Here is a 17,381-nt window from a genome sequence, read left to right as displayed (position 1 = left end):
AGAGCCGGATGCGGGGCTCGAACCCACGAACCCAAGATCATGACCTGAGCCAAAGCCGGCTGCTTACCCGACTGAGCCACCCAGGCGCCCCTGTGCATCCATGATTAAAACAAAACACACACATCGTGGCCTCTGGAGTGAAGGGTGTTAAAATCCAATTTGACCCCATCCGGGAATAACCATTTGAACAAGTTTTTAGAAATCACATAGTTGCCTCCAGCAAGTGAAGTGTTCAGTATACACAATCCAGTGACTGAGTCTGTTTTTTCTGGCTACTACAGGTACAGGCTAGGTCCAAGCAGCACAAGCTTTGAAACCATCGGCCAAGTTTTCAAACAAGAATGAGTAAGAAAACAACTGCTGCTAATACAACATACAAACATTAACATATGCCCAACCAACAGTATTACAGATCACAAGATTATTTGCCAAAAGCCCGTTTCCTGGTAAATAATAGTTACTGTTGTATATCTAGTTATACATGTCACAGCTTGCTCCTCAAAGAGAACATTCTATAGTCTTTCGAGAATAAAAACCTGCTTTATTTGGCACTCAAATGTGAAGAGGTCTTGCAACATTCGCAGAGGTAGTCAGACAGAGCCGTTCAGTGCAAGCAATCACAACATTTGGTCACCAACCAAACCAGAGTTAATCTCTCAGTTCCTGTTGATTAGAAGACAATATTAAATTCACTCTTACTGCTTGTTGACTTTTAAATCCCTTTATTTCTGTACTGAAGGAACAAATATCTCTGTGGGAACTCTATGCCCAGTTTATTTATCAAGTTTACTTTGGGCAAGTATTGATCATTTGAGTGTGTGTGGGTGTGTGTGTATGTGAAATGAGTTAGGTTCTCAAATTAAAAACAAACACCAAAAATCCCTGCTCACACACATGGCTGCATTTTCCTTTGGTAATAAGCTTTAGTGGATCCACCAAGGTCCAGCTGCTTCATTGTCTCCAGTACGTGAGGCTTTAACTATTGTCCAACGAGAAGGTGAGAAGGGGAAGGGGTGGGTGTGACCCAAGAGAAGAAACTCGCCAGAATCCTTCAACAGCCGCTGTGTAACCCTCACCTTGGCTTCGGGCGGTTTGTGGAGATCAACTCCTTTCCTGCCGCCGCTCTTGGGTCTGTTTCCAGGGGCTACAGACCTCACCCACCGGGGCCGTCCATCAACGGTGTGGCTCCAGCAGAGGAGGGGGCTGTGCCCTGGCTGACATCAGGCAAAGCAGAGGGCACTCTGAGGTCCGGACCGGCTCCTGAGGGCCTGAGCCCACCCGCGACTCCACGCTCGCCCCTTGATCCCAGCAGGAAGCGCCGGACACGGGATCCCGGCCTGAGGGCAGCCGAGGCGCCGCCACACACCCCGCGAGGCCTCACCTGCCGCTCGCCGGTAAGCCGGGTGCCGCCCTACCCCGCCCCTCTGCCCCCACGAATCCTGGAAGTCTAGGTCCCGGGACCCACGCAACAATGGCGCAGCCGGAAACTGGCCCCTCGACTTCCTCAGGCCCATTCAGGGCTGGGGCCGGCCTGTGGGTGGGACGGGAAAGCAGCGGCTTCCGCCTTCCTACTTCCGGCCTAGAGGTGAGTTGGGAGTGGGGGTCCGAGCCCACGGTCCCGACCGTGATGCGTGGGGTCTGGTGGCGGACGCTGCGGCTGTTTCGCCCACGTGCCCAGAGGAGGCGGCCACCGCGCTGGCGGACCGAGCTGGGGCAGAACCGAGCCAGGATTCCCCGGGACCGCCCGCTCTCCAAGTCCCGCCGGGCCAGTGCTTGCTGAGGCCGAGGGGAGATTGAACGTGGCCCCCTGGGGTCGCGGTCTGGTGAGGTAGGGGAGCAAGAAGGAGCAAGTGAGGGAAACAAGGATGGGCGGGGCATGCTGATGGCGTGAAATACCATCAGCTGCAGTTTCAGGAGCCGCTCAGCGCTGGTTTGGAGAGCAAGCCGGGTCGAGCCCTTACCGAAGGAGGAAGAGTATATTTATTCCTCCAAGTGTAGGAGGCGCGCGCGTTTGGGTCCGAAATTGAAGTGTACGGGAGCCGTGTGTGGCCTGTGGACAATAACTTCTTCGTGTTAATGGCCAAAACTTTGCTACAGAGCATATCCTTCACTTCCGCGTGCCTCGTGTTTTGCAAAGTTATTTGGCTTATCACCGAATCTTACATTAGTTAATTCATTACCGTGGTGGAGAAGCTGAAGAAACAAACCTCTTGTGTGGGTTGGGGTCTACGAATTCAAGGGTGGGGGGCAGGAGCTAGAGTATTTAACAATATTCTACAGTCACTTTAATTAGTGTTATCTGTTGAAAAGTATATGGAGAGACCGGTGAATGGATATTAATATCAGCAGCAGTTTTCTTTAGGTGATGGAATTACAGTTTGTTGCGGTTATCTGAAAAGAACACGAATTGTATAATAGACCAAAAAAAATGTTAAACAATAAAGCGAGGCGTTTGATTTTGTAATTATGTATATTACCCTAGTAATGAATGACAATACTTTAAAAGTTCAAGATATAGGAATGGATATGCTATAATTTTTTTAATATGCCAGTTAGCTTTATAAATAATTTTATTTTTGAAACAATTAATAGCTTGTAATTACTTCAGTAATTAGGATTTTCTTAGAGAACATTTGCAGTTGTAGTAATGATTTCTTTCTTCACAATAGGAGGAAATAAATATTAAATGTCTTTGATATGCCAGGCAATTTTATATGTCCTTGATAGACTGCACAGATAGAATTTTGAAATAATTTCATCTGAAATTGTATTAAAATTAGCCTGAAAGTTGTGACTTAAACTTTTTTCTTTTATCTGTTCTTTTCAACCCACCTAGTATATAGAATTTAAATCTTCTCTCGCAAGTGTATGGTAGAGCTAAAGAAGAAGACAAGCAAGGGTCATCTGAAATTGTAATTGGCTCATTAATAATCACAGGACAAAGTTGGAAATAACTACTCGAGCATCAGGTAGATGACTTTTTAAATCCCACCTGAAATTGTGGATGTGTATACAGCCATTCCTACCCCAGTGTTTGAATTCTCACCTTTGAATAGAGATTGACCCAAACATGAAAGGTTGAAAAGCCTCTGAGGCAAAATAGAAAATGTTACCCAGATCCACACCATCCTTCCTTATCAGATGGTCCTCCTGTACCAACTCAAAATGGAACAAAATGCATGGCACCGGTTATGGGTAATTTTCTCATTTATTAAATTATGTCCTCAAGTAGGAGTCCTTAGATCCAAAAGAGGGCATAACATAGCATGTGGCTTTTTTGCTCCTAGGTCTTTGCGTATCAAGGTAGATACTGTCATGGCTCCCATACCTTCTTTTCATTCCTGGAAACAGCTGTCCATCACCTCTCTTTCTTCAGGCATTTCATGTACTCCATGGTTTGTCCTTTTCAAACACCAAATTTGATGATTCATACTTTTGTTAATTAGTACATAATAGTACTAAGGCTTTGTCCATAAATGACAAACAGGATTCAGCTGCTTCCTGGAATGAGTATTGAAAACTCAAAATTGTTTAAAAAGTAATTTGCTGATAAAATTTGTCTTGACTCTAAAGATTGCATATTCCCTATGGCAGATTCCATGTGGTTTTTACTTTTATCTTCTATACCTCTATATCTTTTAAGTGTTACCATAGTTACTTTTTCTTAACTGGAGATATCAGACCTTATTAAAATAGTACTAATTAATGCTTTTTAAAAACAAACTAATAAGTGAAAATGGAATTCTGAGTTAACTGATGGTTTGATGTAACTTTTTCAAAATTTGATTAATCACATAGTCTTTTTCTCTTGTTGCCTCCCTATCCCCTTTTCCAAAGAAGCTACCAAGATGTTTGACATAAAGGCTTGGGCTGAGTATGTTGTGGAATGGGCTGCAAAGGACCCATATGGCTTCCTTACAACGGTTATTTTGGCCCTTACTCCATTGTTTCTAGCAAGTGCCGTACTGTCCTGGAAATTGGCCAAGATGATTGAAGCCAGGGAAAAAGAACAAAAGAAGAAACAAAAACGTCAAGAAAATATTGCAAAAGCTAAACGACTAAAAAAGGACTGAAGGAATGAACAGGCTCTGTAACCAGAGGAAAATCATTTGGAAAATTATGCAGCTTTGGAAGGACCCACTAAGGTTTCTTTTCTGATTTTTATGACCGTAACTTGTAGTCAACGAAGTCAGCACATGGAAGGGTCATGTTAGTTGTGACCTCTACTGCTGCAGCTTTTTTAGGCTTTGCTGTAGAAGTCTGTTGACAGTTACTGTAAACTGGCATTTATTATGCTATAAATTCTTTATAACTGACTGAGTCATTTGCCCTTTTCCAGCTTCTGTACTGAAATGAAAACATCCTGTGGAGAGAAATGACTACACATTATGAATTCTGTTCAGATAATGGCTTAGAACGGGGTCCTGTTCTGGACAAAAGGAATTCAGAATGTAAAAAAACTGTACGGAGGTGAAAAGTGTGCTTTGGCTTAAAAGCATATAGTATATTAATTATATCTTTTTATCATTATTGCTTATTTCTTGGAATAGAATCATTTCTGGCTTTCTCAAAGCCAAATATTAATTAATGACTGTTTTTGTGTTCTGCATTTTTTTTATTTTAGCCTTTGAGATAATTTTCAGACATTCTGCATTTTTTTAAATCTAATTTTATAAAGAATTCTCTTATTGACTATATAAAATACCACGTACCAGATATAACAATTTTTGTACTTATGAACACTGCCATTTTCTTGGAGATGTCTTCTTGAGTAGAATTACACCATGATTTAAAGCTTGCAGGAAAAATGCCAAACCTTGAGTTACCTTGGAACCAGTTTACTCTTTCTTATGCTAAGTAGAAATGTGAAGTAGTTAAGATGTCTTATCGGATAATTTGCTCATTATATAGACGACATTTTTGTGTTTTTATTCCATTCTTTGTTTTAACTTATCTAGTAGTGATATTCTGTACTTTTTGATCATAGACGTTCATGGTGAAAATTAAAATTTCAAATTTCTTTTAAATTTTTAATTCTTAAAAATTAAAAGTCATAATTCATAAGTGGTAAAGGCTTAACATTTGAAAAAATTTTGTTAATCATACCAGTAATTGGATGAAAAAGGTAAATTATGTCAAAATGAGAAATGTGTTAAAATTAGGAATAAAGAGCTAGAGGATCCCTCCTTTAGTTAAGTAGTATAACTGGAAGTGTTTACTACTAAAGACGGCTTTTATAAACGCACAGCCCAGGGATTTTATTTGCTGTCAGTATATAATAGCTTACTCATGTTTTCTTCCCTTCTGATAATTTCAAATTACAAAAAATTGTCCACTAGCTTTAATTTAAAAATGAAACTAGATATTGAAATAAATTTGATACTTTTTTATAAAGAGGTCCTGTTTTTTTTTAAGGGGGGCTAATATTGATACAGTGATTAATATTAGATATGATACGGAAGTTAGACTTTTCAAAGGGTTATGAATTTCATTTACAGCTAAAAGCATACTTTAAAAAGTTGGGGGCAATGTCTCTCAACTATGAATACCTAAGGACTCCTGAGAATGTTGATGGGCTGGTCTGAACAATACTACTTTTACTTAAGGTTGTCAGTTCCAACTAGGTGCCAGTGTAATGAACATATTGCAACTCCAGTGTTTGGTTATATTACTCAGGTGGCTTAGGATATCTAGTTATCTTTTTATTGTCACTGAAGTTTTAATAGTTGGAATTACCATTGAAATTCAAACTTAAAAAAAAAATGCTTCTATAGCTCTCCAGGCCTCCTGGATCTACATTGCCCAGTAAGTCTTGCTTATGGCCACATTTTAGAGTAAAAGTACTGAAGCAAAAGATCTATTTACCGTAATTCTCAGTTACCTACTAAAGCTGTGTTTTTATTGGTTCTCATTACAATTTAAAGATATTTATTTAACTGATTTTGTATTTGTTTGACATATGCCATTTGTTTACTCAGGTTTAGCTTTTCCCAACTGTGAGATCAAGGTTTTATAATATACATAGTCTGTATGTTTGTGTGTATGTGGGGGAGTTGGGGGGATGTAACAGAGAGTATGGTGAGGGATGGGATTCTTCAGAACAATCAGTCTTCTCTCACTATAACAAATAGTACTGTTGATGAAAGAATCCCATTTTATTAGGCATAATACTTCTTTTTAAAGTTGTCTATTATGTATCTCAAGTTTTGAGAACTAATATAATCAGTTACCTTTTTATGGCTGGTTTTGGGAAAAACACAGGCTGCCTGTAAAGAGATATTTTACCAAAAAGAAAAGTTTGTGTGTCAGATTTTGATCCATAGTATACATGTGATAAACTTCAGTGTGGTATTTTACTGGATCAGATATACTTTTTTGGTATAGCATTTCTTGTTTCTTGGAATTACAGTAAAGCAAACGAAGTAAGCTTACCAAGGTGTGATCCAGAAAACTAATGTTGAGATACATTATAATTGACAGCTCCTGACCCATTCTTTCTTTCCTTACACATAATGTAAAGGAAAGTGGCAAGGCCCACTTTATACTTCATCTCATATCCTGTTAGAAGAAATCTGATTCCTATTAAGGAATGATTGTTTTCATATTTGCAGTCACTCTGATTTACTTCATATCTGGAATATATATTGTGTTCACACAAATATATGTATTTCTCAAACATTAAAATGTTCTTTTTTCAAATACCAGTTTGGGAAATATAAAATTTAGGATTTATTCCTACATGATTTCTTGGAGGCTTTTAACTTAATTTGACTATCAGAAACTTTTCTCACTGTTTTTCCCCAGAGAATAGAAACACTTCGAGAAAGCCTGTTCTTAAATAAATTCAGGTTACATTTTATTTTATTTTTTGTTTTGCTTTGTTTGGCAAGATCAGGTTACAATTTATTTGTTTTTGTAAAAAATTTCAAGTTTTATTTTAGAGCAGGGGAAGGGCAGAGTGAGAGAGAGAATCTTAAGCAGGCCCTACACTCAGAGTGGGTCTCAATGCAGGGCTCAATCCCTCAACCCTAGGATGATGACCTGAGCAGAAATCAAACAGTCAACTGAACTAAGCCACCCAGGTGCTTCAAGATCAGGTTACATTTTAAACGAATTTGGTTAAAGAGGTAGCATTAAAAAATAGGTATTGGCTCAAGGCTGATTAAACTAAAAATGACAGCCAGATATCAGTAAAAGGAATGGAAAGGAAAGGTTTTTTTCCTCCATTTTTCTTGATTTTCAACTTCACATATCCAAGGCATAGCTAATTGGCTGGATTTATATGATTTACCCCAACAGTCAACACGTTTTCTATACATGAATGGTCAAAATACGCTATTTGCATGTGTAGCACTTGCATGGGAAATCAAGGATTTACCTCTGAGAAAGTACTTCAAGTATATCTGACACTTTACCTTAAAATGAACATTTTTACTTTTGGAATTCAATAAACTTTGCATAGAGTTGAAGTCTGTCTTGAAGCAGTAAGGACATTTCTATTAAAAAAAAATAAAACTTGTGAGTGTCCAAAATATAACAATTTAAAATATGAAATGTGAGGGGCACCTGGGTGGCTCATTCGGTTAAGCGTCCGACTTCGGCTCAGGTCAGATCTCACGTTCATGGGTTCGAGCCCCGCGTCAGGCTCTGTGCTGACAGCTAGCTCAGAGCCTGGAGCCGGTCTTCAGATCCTGTGACTCCTTCTCTCTCTGACCCTCCCCTGCTCACGCTGTCTCTCTCTCTCTCTCTCAAAAATAAATAAAAACATTTTAAAAAAATTTAAAAAAATATGAAATGTGGACAACTAATGTTTTATTTAATACTTTAGTTCTGCTTTGCATGTGTCTGGCATAAAAGCCAAATATAAAAAAGATTGCCTAGAAATGTAAATTGAATTAGGCCAAGGTTTTTAGGTTCAGTTTTTACACAGGACATACAGCTCTGTTCCATTGCTACCTAACAGTGCTACCAGTCATCTAAAAAATGTTGGTCTTGGGGAAGAGTGTGGATGGATTCTTATTAACTGTCATTTCCACTTCTTGAAATCACTTTAAAACCGCATGCTCCAGGGGCCCCTGGCTGGATCAGTCGGTGAAGCATGTGACTCTTGATCTCGGGGGTTATAAGTTCGAGCCCAACAATGGGTGTAGAGATTACATAAAAACAAAATCTTAAAAAAAAAAAAGTGTGTGCTCTACTAAAAATGTTGGGCCAGTGTCCTTATATTCAGGTATTTTCCCACAAGGACTTCTGAGTAAGATTTTCTTTTGTTGCTTATGTGAAACATGTATTTTATGTTATTTATTTATTTATTTTTATGGCTCCCCTAGTTTTCTTTTTAAGTTTTTTTTAAATTCCAGTTAGTTATGATAACATACAGTGTGATATTAGTTTCAGGTGTACAATGTAGTCATGCTCCTCACAGCAAGTGTCCTCCTCCATCCCCTCACCTATCTGACCCATCCGCCCACCCACCTCCCCTCTGGTAACCACCAGTTTGTTCTCTGTAGTTAGTAAAACAAGTCCTTTAAAATGAAAATGTAAAAATTAAAATTAATGTAAATTTTGCCATAACGTTAAGATATTTACAAATTATAAGGCAACGTTTGTAAAAAGATATGTATGGAATACATTTAATAGGATGTTTGGCATCCTATTAGGATGTTAATAGGAGTTTGGCAGTAGAAATATTCTAGCATGCTAGAAAATGTGCACTTTTTCTTGTAACCCAGGACTCAAGAACATCTTAATTACAATCAACTATACTATAAATTTTACCACTTTTTATACTGCCTTGTGGCTAGTTCCTTTTTTGCCTCTATGATAAAATGTAACATTACTTTGTAATGAAATAGAGACAGAATGGTTAATCTCATACAGGGTTGCTGGAATGTTAGTATCACCAAGGAGCTTTTTTGTCATTCAATAAGTGTCATGATAATTACATTTGAGTATTTGTTTTAATATTACATTTTATAAAGTATCTTTCTGTAACTTATTTCTTAAGCAATTAAAATTTTTTACTTTCTGTTAAGTAAAAATGTTAACTTATGTATTTTGAGGAGCATTAAAACTTGGACTTAATGCAGTACATATTTATTGAGCACCTATTATGCCATACATAAGAACTCTATATTAGCAACAAAAACTTATTTGTGCATCTCAGAAAACATGACCCTTCAAAAATATTTTTGTATAATAAAAGGCATATATGAGCCTGGGTGGCTCAGTCTGTTAAGCATCTGTCCCTTGGTTGTGGCTCAGGTCATGATCTCATGGTTCATGGGTTTGAGCTCCAGGGGCTCTGCGCTGACAGGGCAGATCCTGTTTGAGATTTTCTGTCTCCTCTCGGCCCATCTCCCACTCATTTTCTTTCTCTCTCATTCTCAAAATAAATAAACATTAAAACAATACTTCTGTATGATAATGAATGTTTAAATATCACCTGTCTACATTATTCTTTAATATACAAGCCACTAGAATCTCTAGTGGCACTGGAATTGCTCAGAACCCTCTCCTATTTTTCATTTTCTGAAGATAACTGTTAATCTACTAGAACTCCAGTTGTATCTTTTCTGTTAAAGACTTTTGTGATGGATTGTGTACTTGTGTTTGTCCTAATTTCATGCTTCAAACTCCAGCCTTTTTTTTTTCTTTCCATTTCTCAACCAAATTTTCTTGGCCTTCACATGTTTTATCCAAGTTCATGTTTTTGTTCAGTCCTTTAGAATCTTACAAGCAGTCTTTTCACTTTTTTTTTAATTGTGTAATTTAGGAGGGCTCACTAATTACCTTCTATCATGACAGACATTACAGTGGGGTTCCTAAATGATCATAAGGATCCAAAATGTACTGAGCATTTACAGCCACAGGATCCTTCTCAAGGGAGCAAGCTTAAGAAGAAAAACATAGGCAAATTAATAAGTAAAATGATGACTAAAGCAAATGAAGGAGTTAAGCCTAAAAGCCAGTATCTGGCTGGCTCAGTAGAGCATGTGACTCTTGGTCTCAGAGTTGTAAGTTTGAGCTCCACGTTGGGTGGAGAGATTACTTCAAAAAAGTTCACAACCTCACATTTCTTATACTAAAAATGAATTCATAAGCTTAATGGAATAGAGAACTATTGTACAGTCAGAAAATAACAAAGTAATCTTTACTTCTTTTATTGTTAAAACTTTATATAAATGAAGTATTTATTACCACAGTGCGTTCATTGATCGGGGTTCTTGCTGCCTTGTGGCATCCAGGATCCTGGTTGAAAGGTTTTACCAGTGCTGGTGGGAGCCACTGAGGGTTCTTCCTTTCCAAAGTATGGAGCAGAGGCATGGCCTTTGATCTGAGTCTGAACTGGTGGAGCTAAAAGTTCTTCGTTTCCTTTGCTAAGGAGTTTTTCCTCTTCATAAAGATCTTGGCTTTTCATTTTAACGACTTCTCTATTTTTTTCATTCTTTAGGATTTCCTGCATGTATATATAATGAAAGAAATTAGTAAATTTCTAATTAGAAGAAAACCCAAACTATGGCTTTTATGAAAATACAAAAGCCAACAAAAATGTATATATACATATATATTATTACTTGCTTTTGCATTTAAATAATAGATATGCACAGGACAAGTTGAAAAAAACTATCTGATAATATACCAATATTCTTTGAATTAAACAGCTCTGCTGTCGTATACCATAGTGAGGTGTGAAGGATCACAAAATAAAAATATTTACTACCCAGGAAGTGAAACAAACTACTTAACATGAAATATTACATAAGAGTGTAAGCCACTCTATCAAAAACCTTAAGCTTAGCAGCTATATTCTGGCTCACAAATGATCAGTGATTGTACTTGTTGCTGGAGATGAAGTGAAGGTGATGATGGCCTTGGAAAGATGCCCCTCCCAATCTACTTTTCCACGGGAATTAGGCATGGATCCTACTGCCACCCCTAAAGCACCAGACCCAAATCGCACCTGTGTCCCTTTCTAGTGCGGGGCGGTGAGGCAGTGAGGAGCAGGATAAGGATGGAATCAGAGTTTAGCATGCCCTAGATACCAGTGGCAGAGAGGCACTCTGGTATTAGAAATGCTTTCTCAAATCCGCACAAGCTATTTTCCCAATGCAGTTCAGTCCCTAAGAGTTGCTATTCTACCTGTAAAGAGTTATATCCCCAAATTACTGTATTTCATTGAATACAATGGAAACATCAAATTTTAGATTTAAGAAGCATCACTGTTACATGTCCTACTAAAAAAGGCAAACTCTATATATCCTCATTTCAGAGATGTTAAAATTTGAAAAGGTGTGTCTTAAAAACATGAAATATAGTCATTACATCTTTTATCTTTAATGATTCCTTTTTCCCTTTCTGTCAATAATTACTGTCAAATTGGTAATATTTTTAAATGTTCTTTTTGCTTATCTGTATTTTAAAAATTATTCCTTAACATATATATTATGTATAAAAAAACTGAATGTTAATGTAACTAATTGACAACACTGCCAAAAACAATTTCTTCCAAGTTTTGTGTTTTAATTTCAACGCTTTGAAAAACGACACCTACAAGCAACAACTGGGTATTCAAATGTATGACACAACCTTCCTGTTTCCAAAGTGATCTTCAAGTAGTAATAGTCTTATTTAAGAAGGTAAGCAATGATAATTAAAATGTGAGACAGAAGCCGTCAAAATCCTAGAGGAGAAAACAGGCCAACAGCCTCATTGACCTCAGTTGCAGCAACTTCTTACTAGACGTGTCTCTGAAGGCAAGGGAAACAAAAGCAAAAATGAACTATTGGGACCTCATCAAGATAAGAAGCATCTGCACAGTGAAGGAAACAATCAGCAAAACTAAAAGGCAGCCTACAGAATGGGAAAAGATATTTGCAAATGACCTTATCTGATAAAGGCTTAGTATCCAAAATCTATAAAGAACATATCAAACTCAATACCTCCAAAGCAAATACTCCAGTTAAGAAATGGACAGAAGACATAAATAGACATCTTTCCAAAGAAGACATCCAGATGGCCAACAGACACATAAAAAGATGCTCAATATCATTCATCATCAGGAAATATATCAAACATATCAAAACCACAATGAGATATCAATTCACACCTGTCAGAATGGCTAAAATTAACTACACAAACAATAGTGTTGGCAAGGATGCACAGAAAGGGGAACCCTTTTGCAATACTGGTAGGAATGTAAACTGGTACAGCTACTCTGGAAAACAGTATGGAACTCCCTCAAAAAGTTAACTATCCTATGATACAGCAATTGCATTACTAGATATTTACCCTAAGGATACAATAATACAGATTCAAAGGGGTACATGCACCATGATGTTTGTGGCAGCATTCACTGGCTGATGAATGGATAAAGACTATGTGACGTAGATGCAGCTAGAATGTACTATGCTAAGTGAAATAGAAAGACAAATACCAAATGATTTCACTCATGTGGAATTTAGGAAACAAAAAAGATGGACATATAGGAGTGGGGAAGAACAGAGAGAGAGAAACAAACCATAAGAGACTCTTAAAGACAGAACAAACTGAGAGTTGATGGAGGGAGGAGGGTGGGCAATGGGCTAGTGCTGGGTATTAATGAGGGCATTTGTTGTGATGACCACTGGGTGTTGTATGTAAGTGATGAATCACTGAATTCTACTCTGAAAGGAATATTGCACTGTATGTTAACTAGAATTTAAATAAAATAAAATAAAGGTTTCTATTTAAAGGGGAAAAAAGATTTGGGGGGGTGTAGTGTTATACATTTAACTTTAGGCATAAAGAAGGGCCCATATAATGAAACTTCTTCAAGGCAAACATGTCTGAGAAAGAATATAAATTCTTGTAATTTCTACCCCAGAGACCCAATTCCCCATAATAGTTTAATAACCATAACAACTGAGTTTAGGGGGCAGCTATTATAAGAAAGGGTAAGAGTAGTCAGTGTTTTTTTTAATATACATGTTTTTACTGTTTATTTTTTGAGAGATATAGAGCACTAGCAGGGTATGGACGGAGAGAGATGGAGACACAGAATCCAAAGCAGGCTCCAAGCTCTGAGCTATCAGCACAGAGCCTGACATGGGGCTTGAACACATGAACTGCAGGATCATGACCTGAGCCAAAGTTAGATGCTTACCTGACTGAGCCTCCATGTGCCTCAAGAGTAATCAGACTTTCATGTATCCTGTTGAATTCTCAGGTGAAATGACCATGTATCACAAAGGAAAGCTCTTTCAATATGATACTGGAAATCGTGGAAGCAGACAGAAATACTTTTTCATATCTCCATATTCTTCAGTACCCTCTCTGACCTCCTCTGTCTTCATGGAAGTTCTTGGAGCAGAATGAAAGCTATAGGACAGGGTCGAACTTACACTATTAACCAACCACAGGTAGCAAAACAGTACTGAGAAGTTGGTATGCAGCTTGTTTGGTTTTGGTTTAAGAGGATCGCCACATGGCCTGAGGCTGCCAGGCCTGCCTTCCCTACCTCAGCTCTGCTGCTGCAGTCTTACCGCTGGCCTCTCGCTTCTGCGGAAAGAAAACTGAGGGCAGAGAGCTATTCTTTCTTTGGCTGTGTTTTCACGTTTCTCTTTACTCACCATTACTTTACCAAATCAGTTTCTTATAACACCCATCTACGCAAATAAAAAACCAATCTGAATATATTAGTTATTTTACCATATGAAGATTGATTAAAAATTCAGAGTTGAAAAACATGGAGATTATAGTTTTTCCTCGAAAAGAATTTACTTCTGTCTTTTTTCTTTTTTAAAAAACTAATTGTTACCAGAGCCCTCCTAACAGCTTCCAGGAAAATTAAACAGAACATAAATCACGTATAAATGTACAAATCTAGTTTTGTAAATATTTGGAATAGATAAAATGAAAATACTTAGATAGAAAAAAATAGGAATTTGGGCACTTAAAGATAAACATCATTTTTAACAAGGCCTATTTTATAGTAGAAATTACCAAAAAATAAGAATTTTGACAACATCTTTATTCAAAATACCAATGTCCTTTGAACAATACCACCTTACGTCTCAATATGTTCATCAATAAAAACAGTATGTTTGTTCCAATGTGTAGAGATAAACCAAGAGCAAGTGGGTCTTCCTTCATATAAATGTTTATATGATTAAAGCAAATATCCTTTTTTTTAAACGTTTATTTATTATTAACAGACAGACACAGAGCTTGAGTATGGGAGGGGCAGAGAGAGGGGGAGACACAGAATCTGAAGTAGGCTCCAGGCTCTGAGCTGTCAGCACAGATCTGGACAAGGGACTCGAACTCAGAAACCACGAGATTATGACCTGAGCTGAAGTTGGGCACTTAACTGACTGAGCCACCCAGGCACCCCTACTTGCTGCTTTTTTCCCCTGTCAGTATTTCCCTGTCAGGAAAAAGACAGTTGCATCACTTGCTGTGTACCACAGTTTACTTAATGAGCACTCCTACTGTTGTTTCCAATATTACACATTTTCATTTAAGAAAATAGCATTGTGAAGACCATCCACATATTCTCCAACCCCAAAAGACAGGTACAGTGCCGAGCTACCTCTTACTAGCTGGGACACCAAGAAGTTCACTCATTGTTTTTTTCAGTCTCAGTTTATCTGAAAATGGGAATGAAGCGACTATGTATACATAAATATTTCCACCTCAAATACTCATCTGTATACTGCTCACATTGATAGGCTTTCTGAAAGTTTGTAGTTAAGACCATGGGTTCTACCGTGTGGTGTAAGTGACAAATATCTGAATTCTGCTCCTGAAACCGTACTGTACTAGATGTTAACTAACTAGAATTTAAAGAAAAATTTGAAAAAAGAAAAAAAAGACCATGGGCTCTGAAGCAAGACTACCTGCAGACAAATCCCAATTTGGCCATATACTAGCTATGTGACCATGTAAATGTTGCTTACTCTGTGACTCAGTTTCCTCCTGCGTAAAATACAGACAATAATGCTATTTTCTTTAGTGTGCTGTTCTAAGGACTGGGCAATAACGGACCGCTGGGCAATGGTAAGACAATAGAAGAGGGTATGGGTGACATTTTAAATGTGGACTTTATTTATTTTTTTAATGTTTTTTTTTTTTAATTTATTTTTGAGAGACAGAGAGAGACAGCATGAGCAGGGGAGGGTCAGAGAGAGAGGGAGATACAGAATCCGAAGCAGGCTCCAGGCTCTGAGCTAGCTGTCAGCACAGAGCCCAATGCAGGGCTCGAACCCACGAACTGTGAGATCATGACCTGAGCTGAAGCGTCCCTAAACAGTGGACTTTAAATAGTGGCTCAACAGGTTGATTATACCATTTCATTAAAAACATAAATAAATATACCAAATTTATATTCATCCCTCTTTCTTAGAGTACAAAAATTTCTTCAATACTTATATCCTGTTTAATTAAGTACTTAAAATTTTAACTATTTTGTAACAAACAGTGAATAACTATAGTGAAAATTTTATAAATAGCAGAACCTCCATATTAGTTGCTATTCTTCTGAAGAATAAATAGAATTTGTGATTTTGCTGGGTTGAAAAATCTTTACCATTTTAATGTGCCACGGCCTCCAACAAGGCAGCAACCATTACCACTGGGTTGAGATAGAGGTGTTGGTAAAACACAGTCTACGGGCTTGAGAACAAGATGGAATAACTGGTACCATACCAGTCTTTCTGCCACAAACAACTAGAAAGCCGGACAAAAAAATACTAAACTCTTCAGATATTAAACAAGTGGTAGCACACTACGGTGCTCCCCGAGAGAAGGGAAACAAATAAGTCCTGTATCACCTCAGCTTTCTGCCTGGTGGCATATTATGGGGTGCACAGGGTGGGGGAACCCAAGCAGTACTTGGTGGTTTTGTTGTGCTAAAGAGAGACGTTGGTTATGGAGGCTTAGGAAGCCATAATTTGTGAGGCAGAATACCAGAATATACAAAGAAAAAGTTCTAGAAATCTGCCTGGGGGAACACTTGAGTGTTCAGCTGAGTATTAAGCTCTATGAAGGTAGGGTGAGATAATAGATGGCCACAAAGAGTGATTTCTGGCTAAAGAATAAATACTAGGGAGCTATAAACTGAACAACTGCTGGAGACTGCCTGACACCAAAAGACATTCAAGTTCTAATCAGCCAGAGATGCCTCACTGAACACACAGGGCATTTGGTATACATAAACACTTTGGAAATATCAAAAATCACTCTAGAAGTAAGGATAAATTGGTATGAAAGTTGATAGAGGTAACTCTGGACAATACAATAGCCACACACCACACAGTGTTATTTAAATTAATTAAAATAAAATAAAAAATCAGTTCCTCGACTGTACTAGACACATTCCAAGTGGAAAGAGCAGATAGAAAACATTTCCATCATTGCAGAAACTCCTATTTGGGTACCACTGCTAGATTCACCCTAACAACACTTAAAATTGAGCCTCTAAAAGTTTGCACTGACTAACATGTAATTTCAAGTCCCCAAAACAAAACTCAGCATTTTTTAAATGAGGACAAGAAAACCCAGACAGTAAGCAATACATCATTTCAATGTTCGTCATCCAATCAAGAAGTGAAGAAGAAAGTGTGGCCAAGCCAGTCAACAGAAACAGACCCAAACATGATAGATATTATTAAAATATTTGATAATTAGGTGATAAATACAAAGACTTTATTATAGCTACTATAAATACATTCAAAGACATAAAGAAAGGCAAACATAAAGTGAAAAATAGAAACTATTAAAGAGGACCAAATGGAACTTAGACAGGTGAAAATATATAAAGTGAAAAATACAATGGACTTGCCCAACAGCAAATATGACACTGCAGAAGAAAAGAACAATGAACCCTGAAAACAAGGCAGTGGAAATTATCCAAACTGATACAAGAGAGAGAAAAAAAAAAGGTGAACTAGAGCCTACATGAGCTGTGGGTCAAGACCAAGCAGTCTAACATACATGTACGTAAGGTCACAGAGAAGAGACAGAAGGTGGAGGAAATAATGAGTAAAAATATTCTAAATAAATAAAACAAATCTACATATCCAAAAAAAAAAAACAAACAAAAAAACTCCAAGCATGAGAAATACAAAACCAAAGCACATTCAAAATAAAATTGCTAAAAACTAAAGATAAAGAGAAAAATATTAAAATCAGCTACAGAAAAAAAAGATTTATTTACAGAAAAAAAAATACCACTCAGTTCTTATCAGAAAGAATACAAGGTATGCTGGGAGAACTGGACAGCAACATGCAGAAGAATGAAACTAGACCACTTTCTTACACCATACACAAAAATAAACTCAAAATGGCTGAAGGACCTGAATGTGAGACAGGAAACCATCAAAACCCTCGAGGAGAAAGTA

General features: G+C 37.6%; 2 protein-coding genes and 1 long non-coding RNA gene across 10 annotated transcripts in view; 1 reads left to right on the top strand and 2 right to left on the bottom strand.

The window, feature by feature from the left end:
- Nucleotides 1–520: 520 nt before the first annotated feature.
- Nucleotides 521–1,796, bottom strand: LOC115294415. The gene is made up of 2 exons (XR_003909877.1): nucleotides 1,077–1,796; nucleotides 521–663 (listed from the first exon to the last, which is right to left on the bottom strand). It is a non-coding gene; the product is annotated as an uncharacterized LOC115294415 (long non-coding RNA).
- SMIM15 (small integral membrane protein 15) lies at nucleotides 1,127–4,584 on the top strand. 8 transcript variants are annotated; one of them, XR_003909876.1, is made up of 4 exons: nucleotides 1,592–1,828; nucleotides 2,837–2,969; nucleotides 3,838–4,145; nucleotides 4,340–4,584. XR_003909876.1 is itself a non-coding variant. In XM_029942289.1 (3 exons), the coding sequence occupies exon 3, from the start codon at nucleotides 3,849–3,851 to the stop codon at nucleotides 4,071–4,073; it is 225 nt and encodes a 74-aa protein (XP_029798149.1). In that variant the 5' UTR covers nucleotides 1,127–1,394; nucleotides 2,837–2,969; nucleotides 3,838–3,848; the 3' UTR covers nucleotides 4,074–4,530. The 8 variants fall into 8 exon arrangements, 7 of the variants coding, with proteins under 7 accessions (XP_029798149.1, XP_029798148.1, XP_029798153.1 ...); XM_029942289.1 differs by lacking the exon at nucleotides 1,592–1,828 and adding an exon at nucleotides 1,127–1,394 and having other exon boundaries at nucleotides 3,838–4,530; XM_029942288.1 differs by lacking the exon at nucleotides 1,592–1,828 and adding an exon at nucleotides 1,489–1,585 and having other exon boundaries at nucleotides 3,838–4,530.
- Nucleotides 4,585–10,147: 5,563 nt separating this feature from the next.
- The window catches only part of NDUFAF2 (NADH:ubiquinone oxidoreductase complex assembly factor 2), a 159,768-nt gene continuing 152,534 nt past the window's right edge, over nucleotides 10,148–17,381 (bottom strand). Inside the window, exon 4 of the mRNA XM_029942286.1 lies at nucleotides 10,148–10,459. Coding sequence (XP_029798146.1) covers nucleotides 10,211–10,459 — 249 coding nt within the window. The 3' untranslated portion in view covers nucleotides 10,148–10,210. The remainder of the gene's footprint in view (nucleotides 10,460–17,381) is intronic.

This window comes from Suricata suricatta, chromosome 6 (assembly GCF_006229205.1).
Source record: "Suricata suricatta isolate VVHF042 chromosome 6, meerkat_22Aug2017_6uvM2_HiC, whole genome shotgun sequence".
Classification (NCBI taxonomy): Eukaryota; Metazoa; Chordata; class Mammalia; order Carnivora; family Herpestidae; genus Suricata; species Suricata suricatta.
The sequence above is the reverse complement of the archived record's forward strand: the minus strand, read 5'-3'. Positions and strand labels throughout refer to the sequence as shown.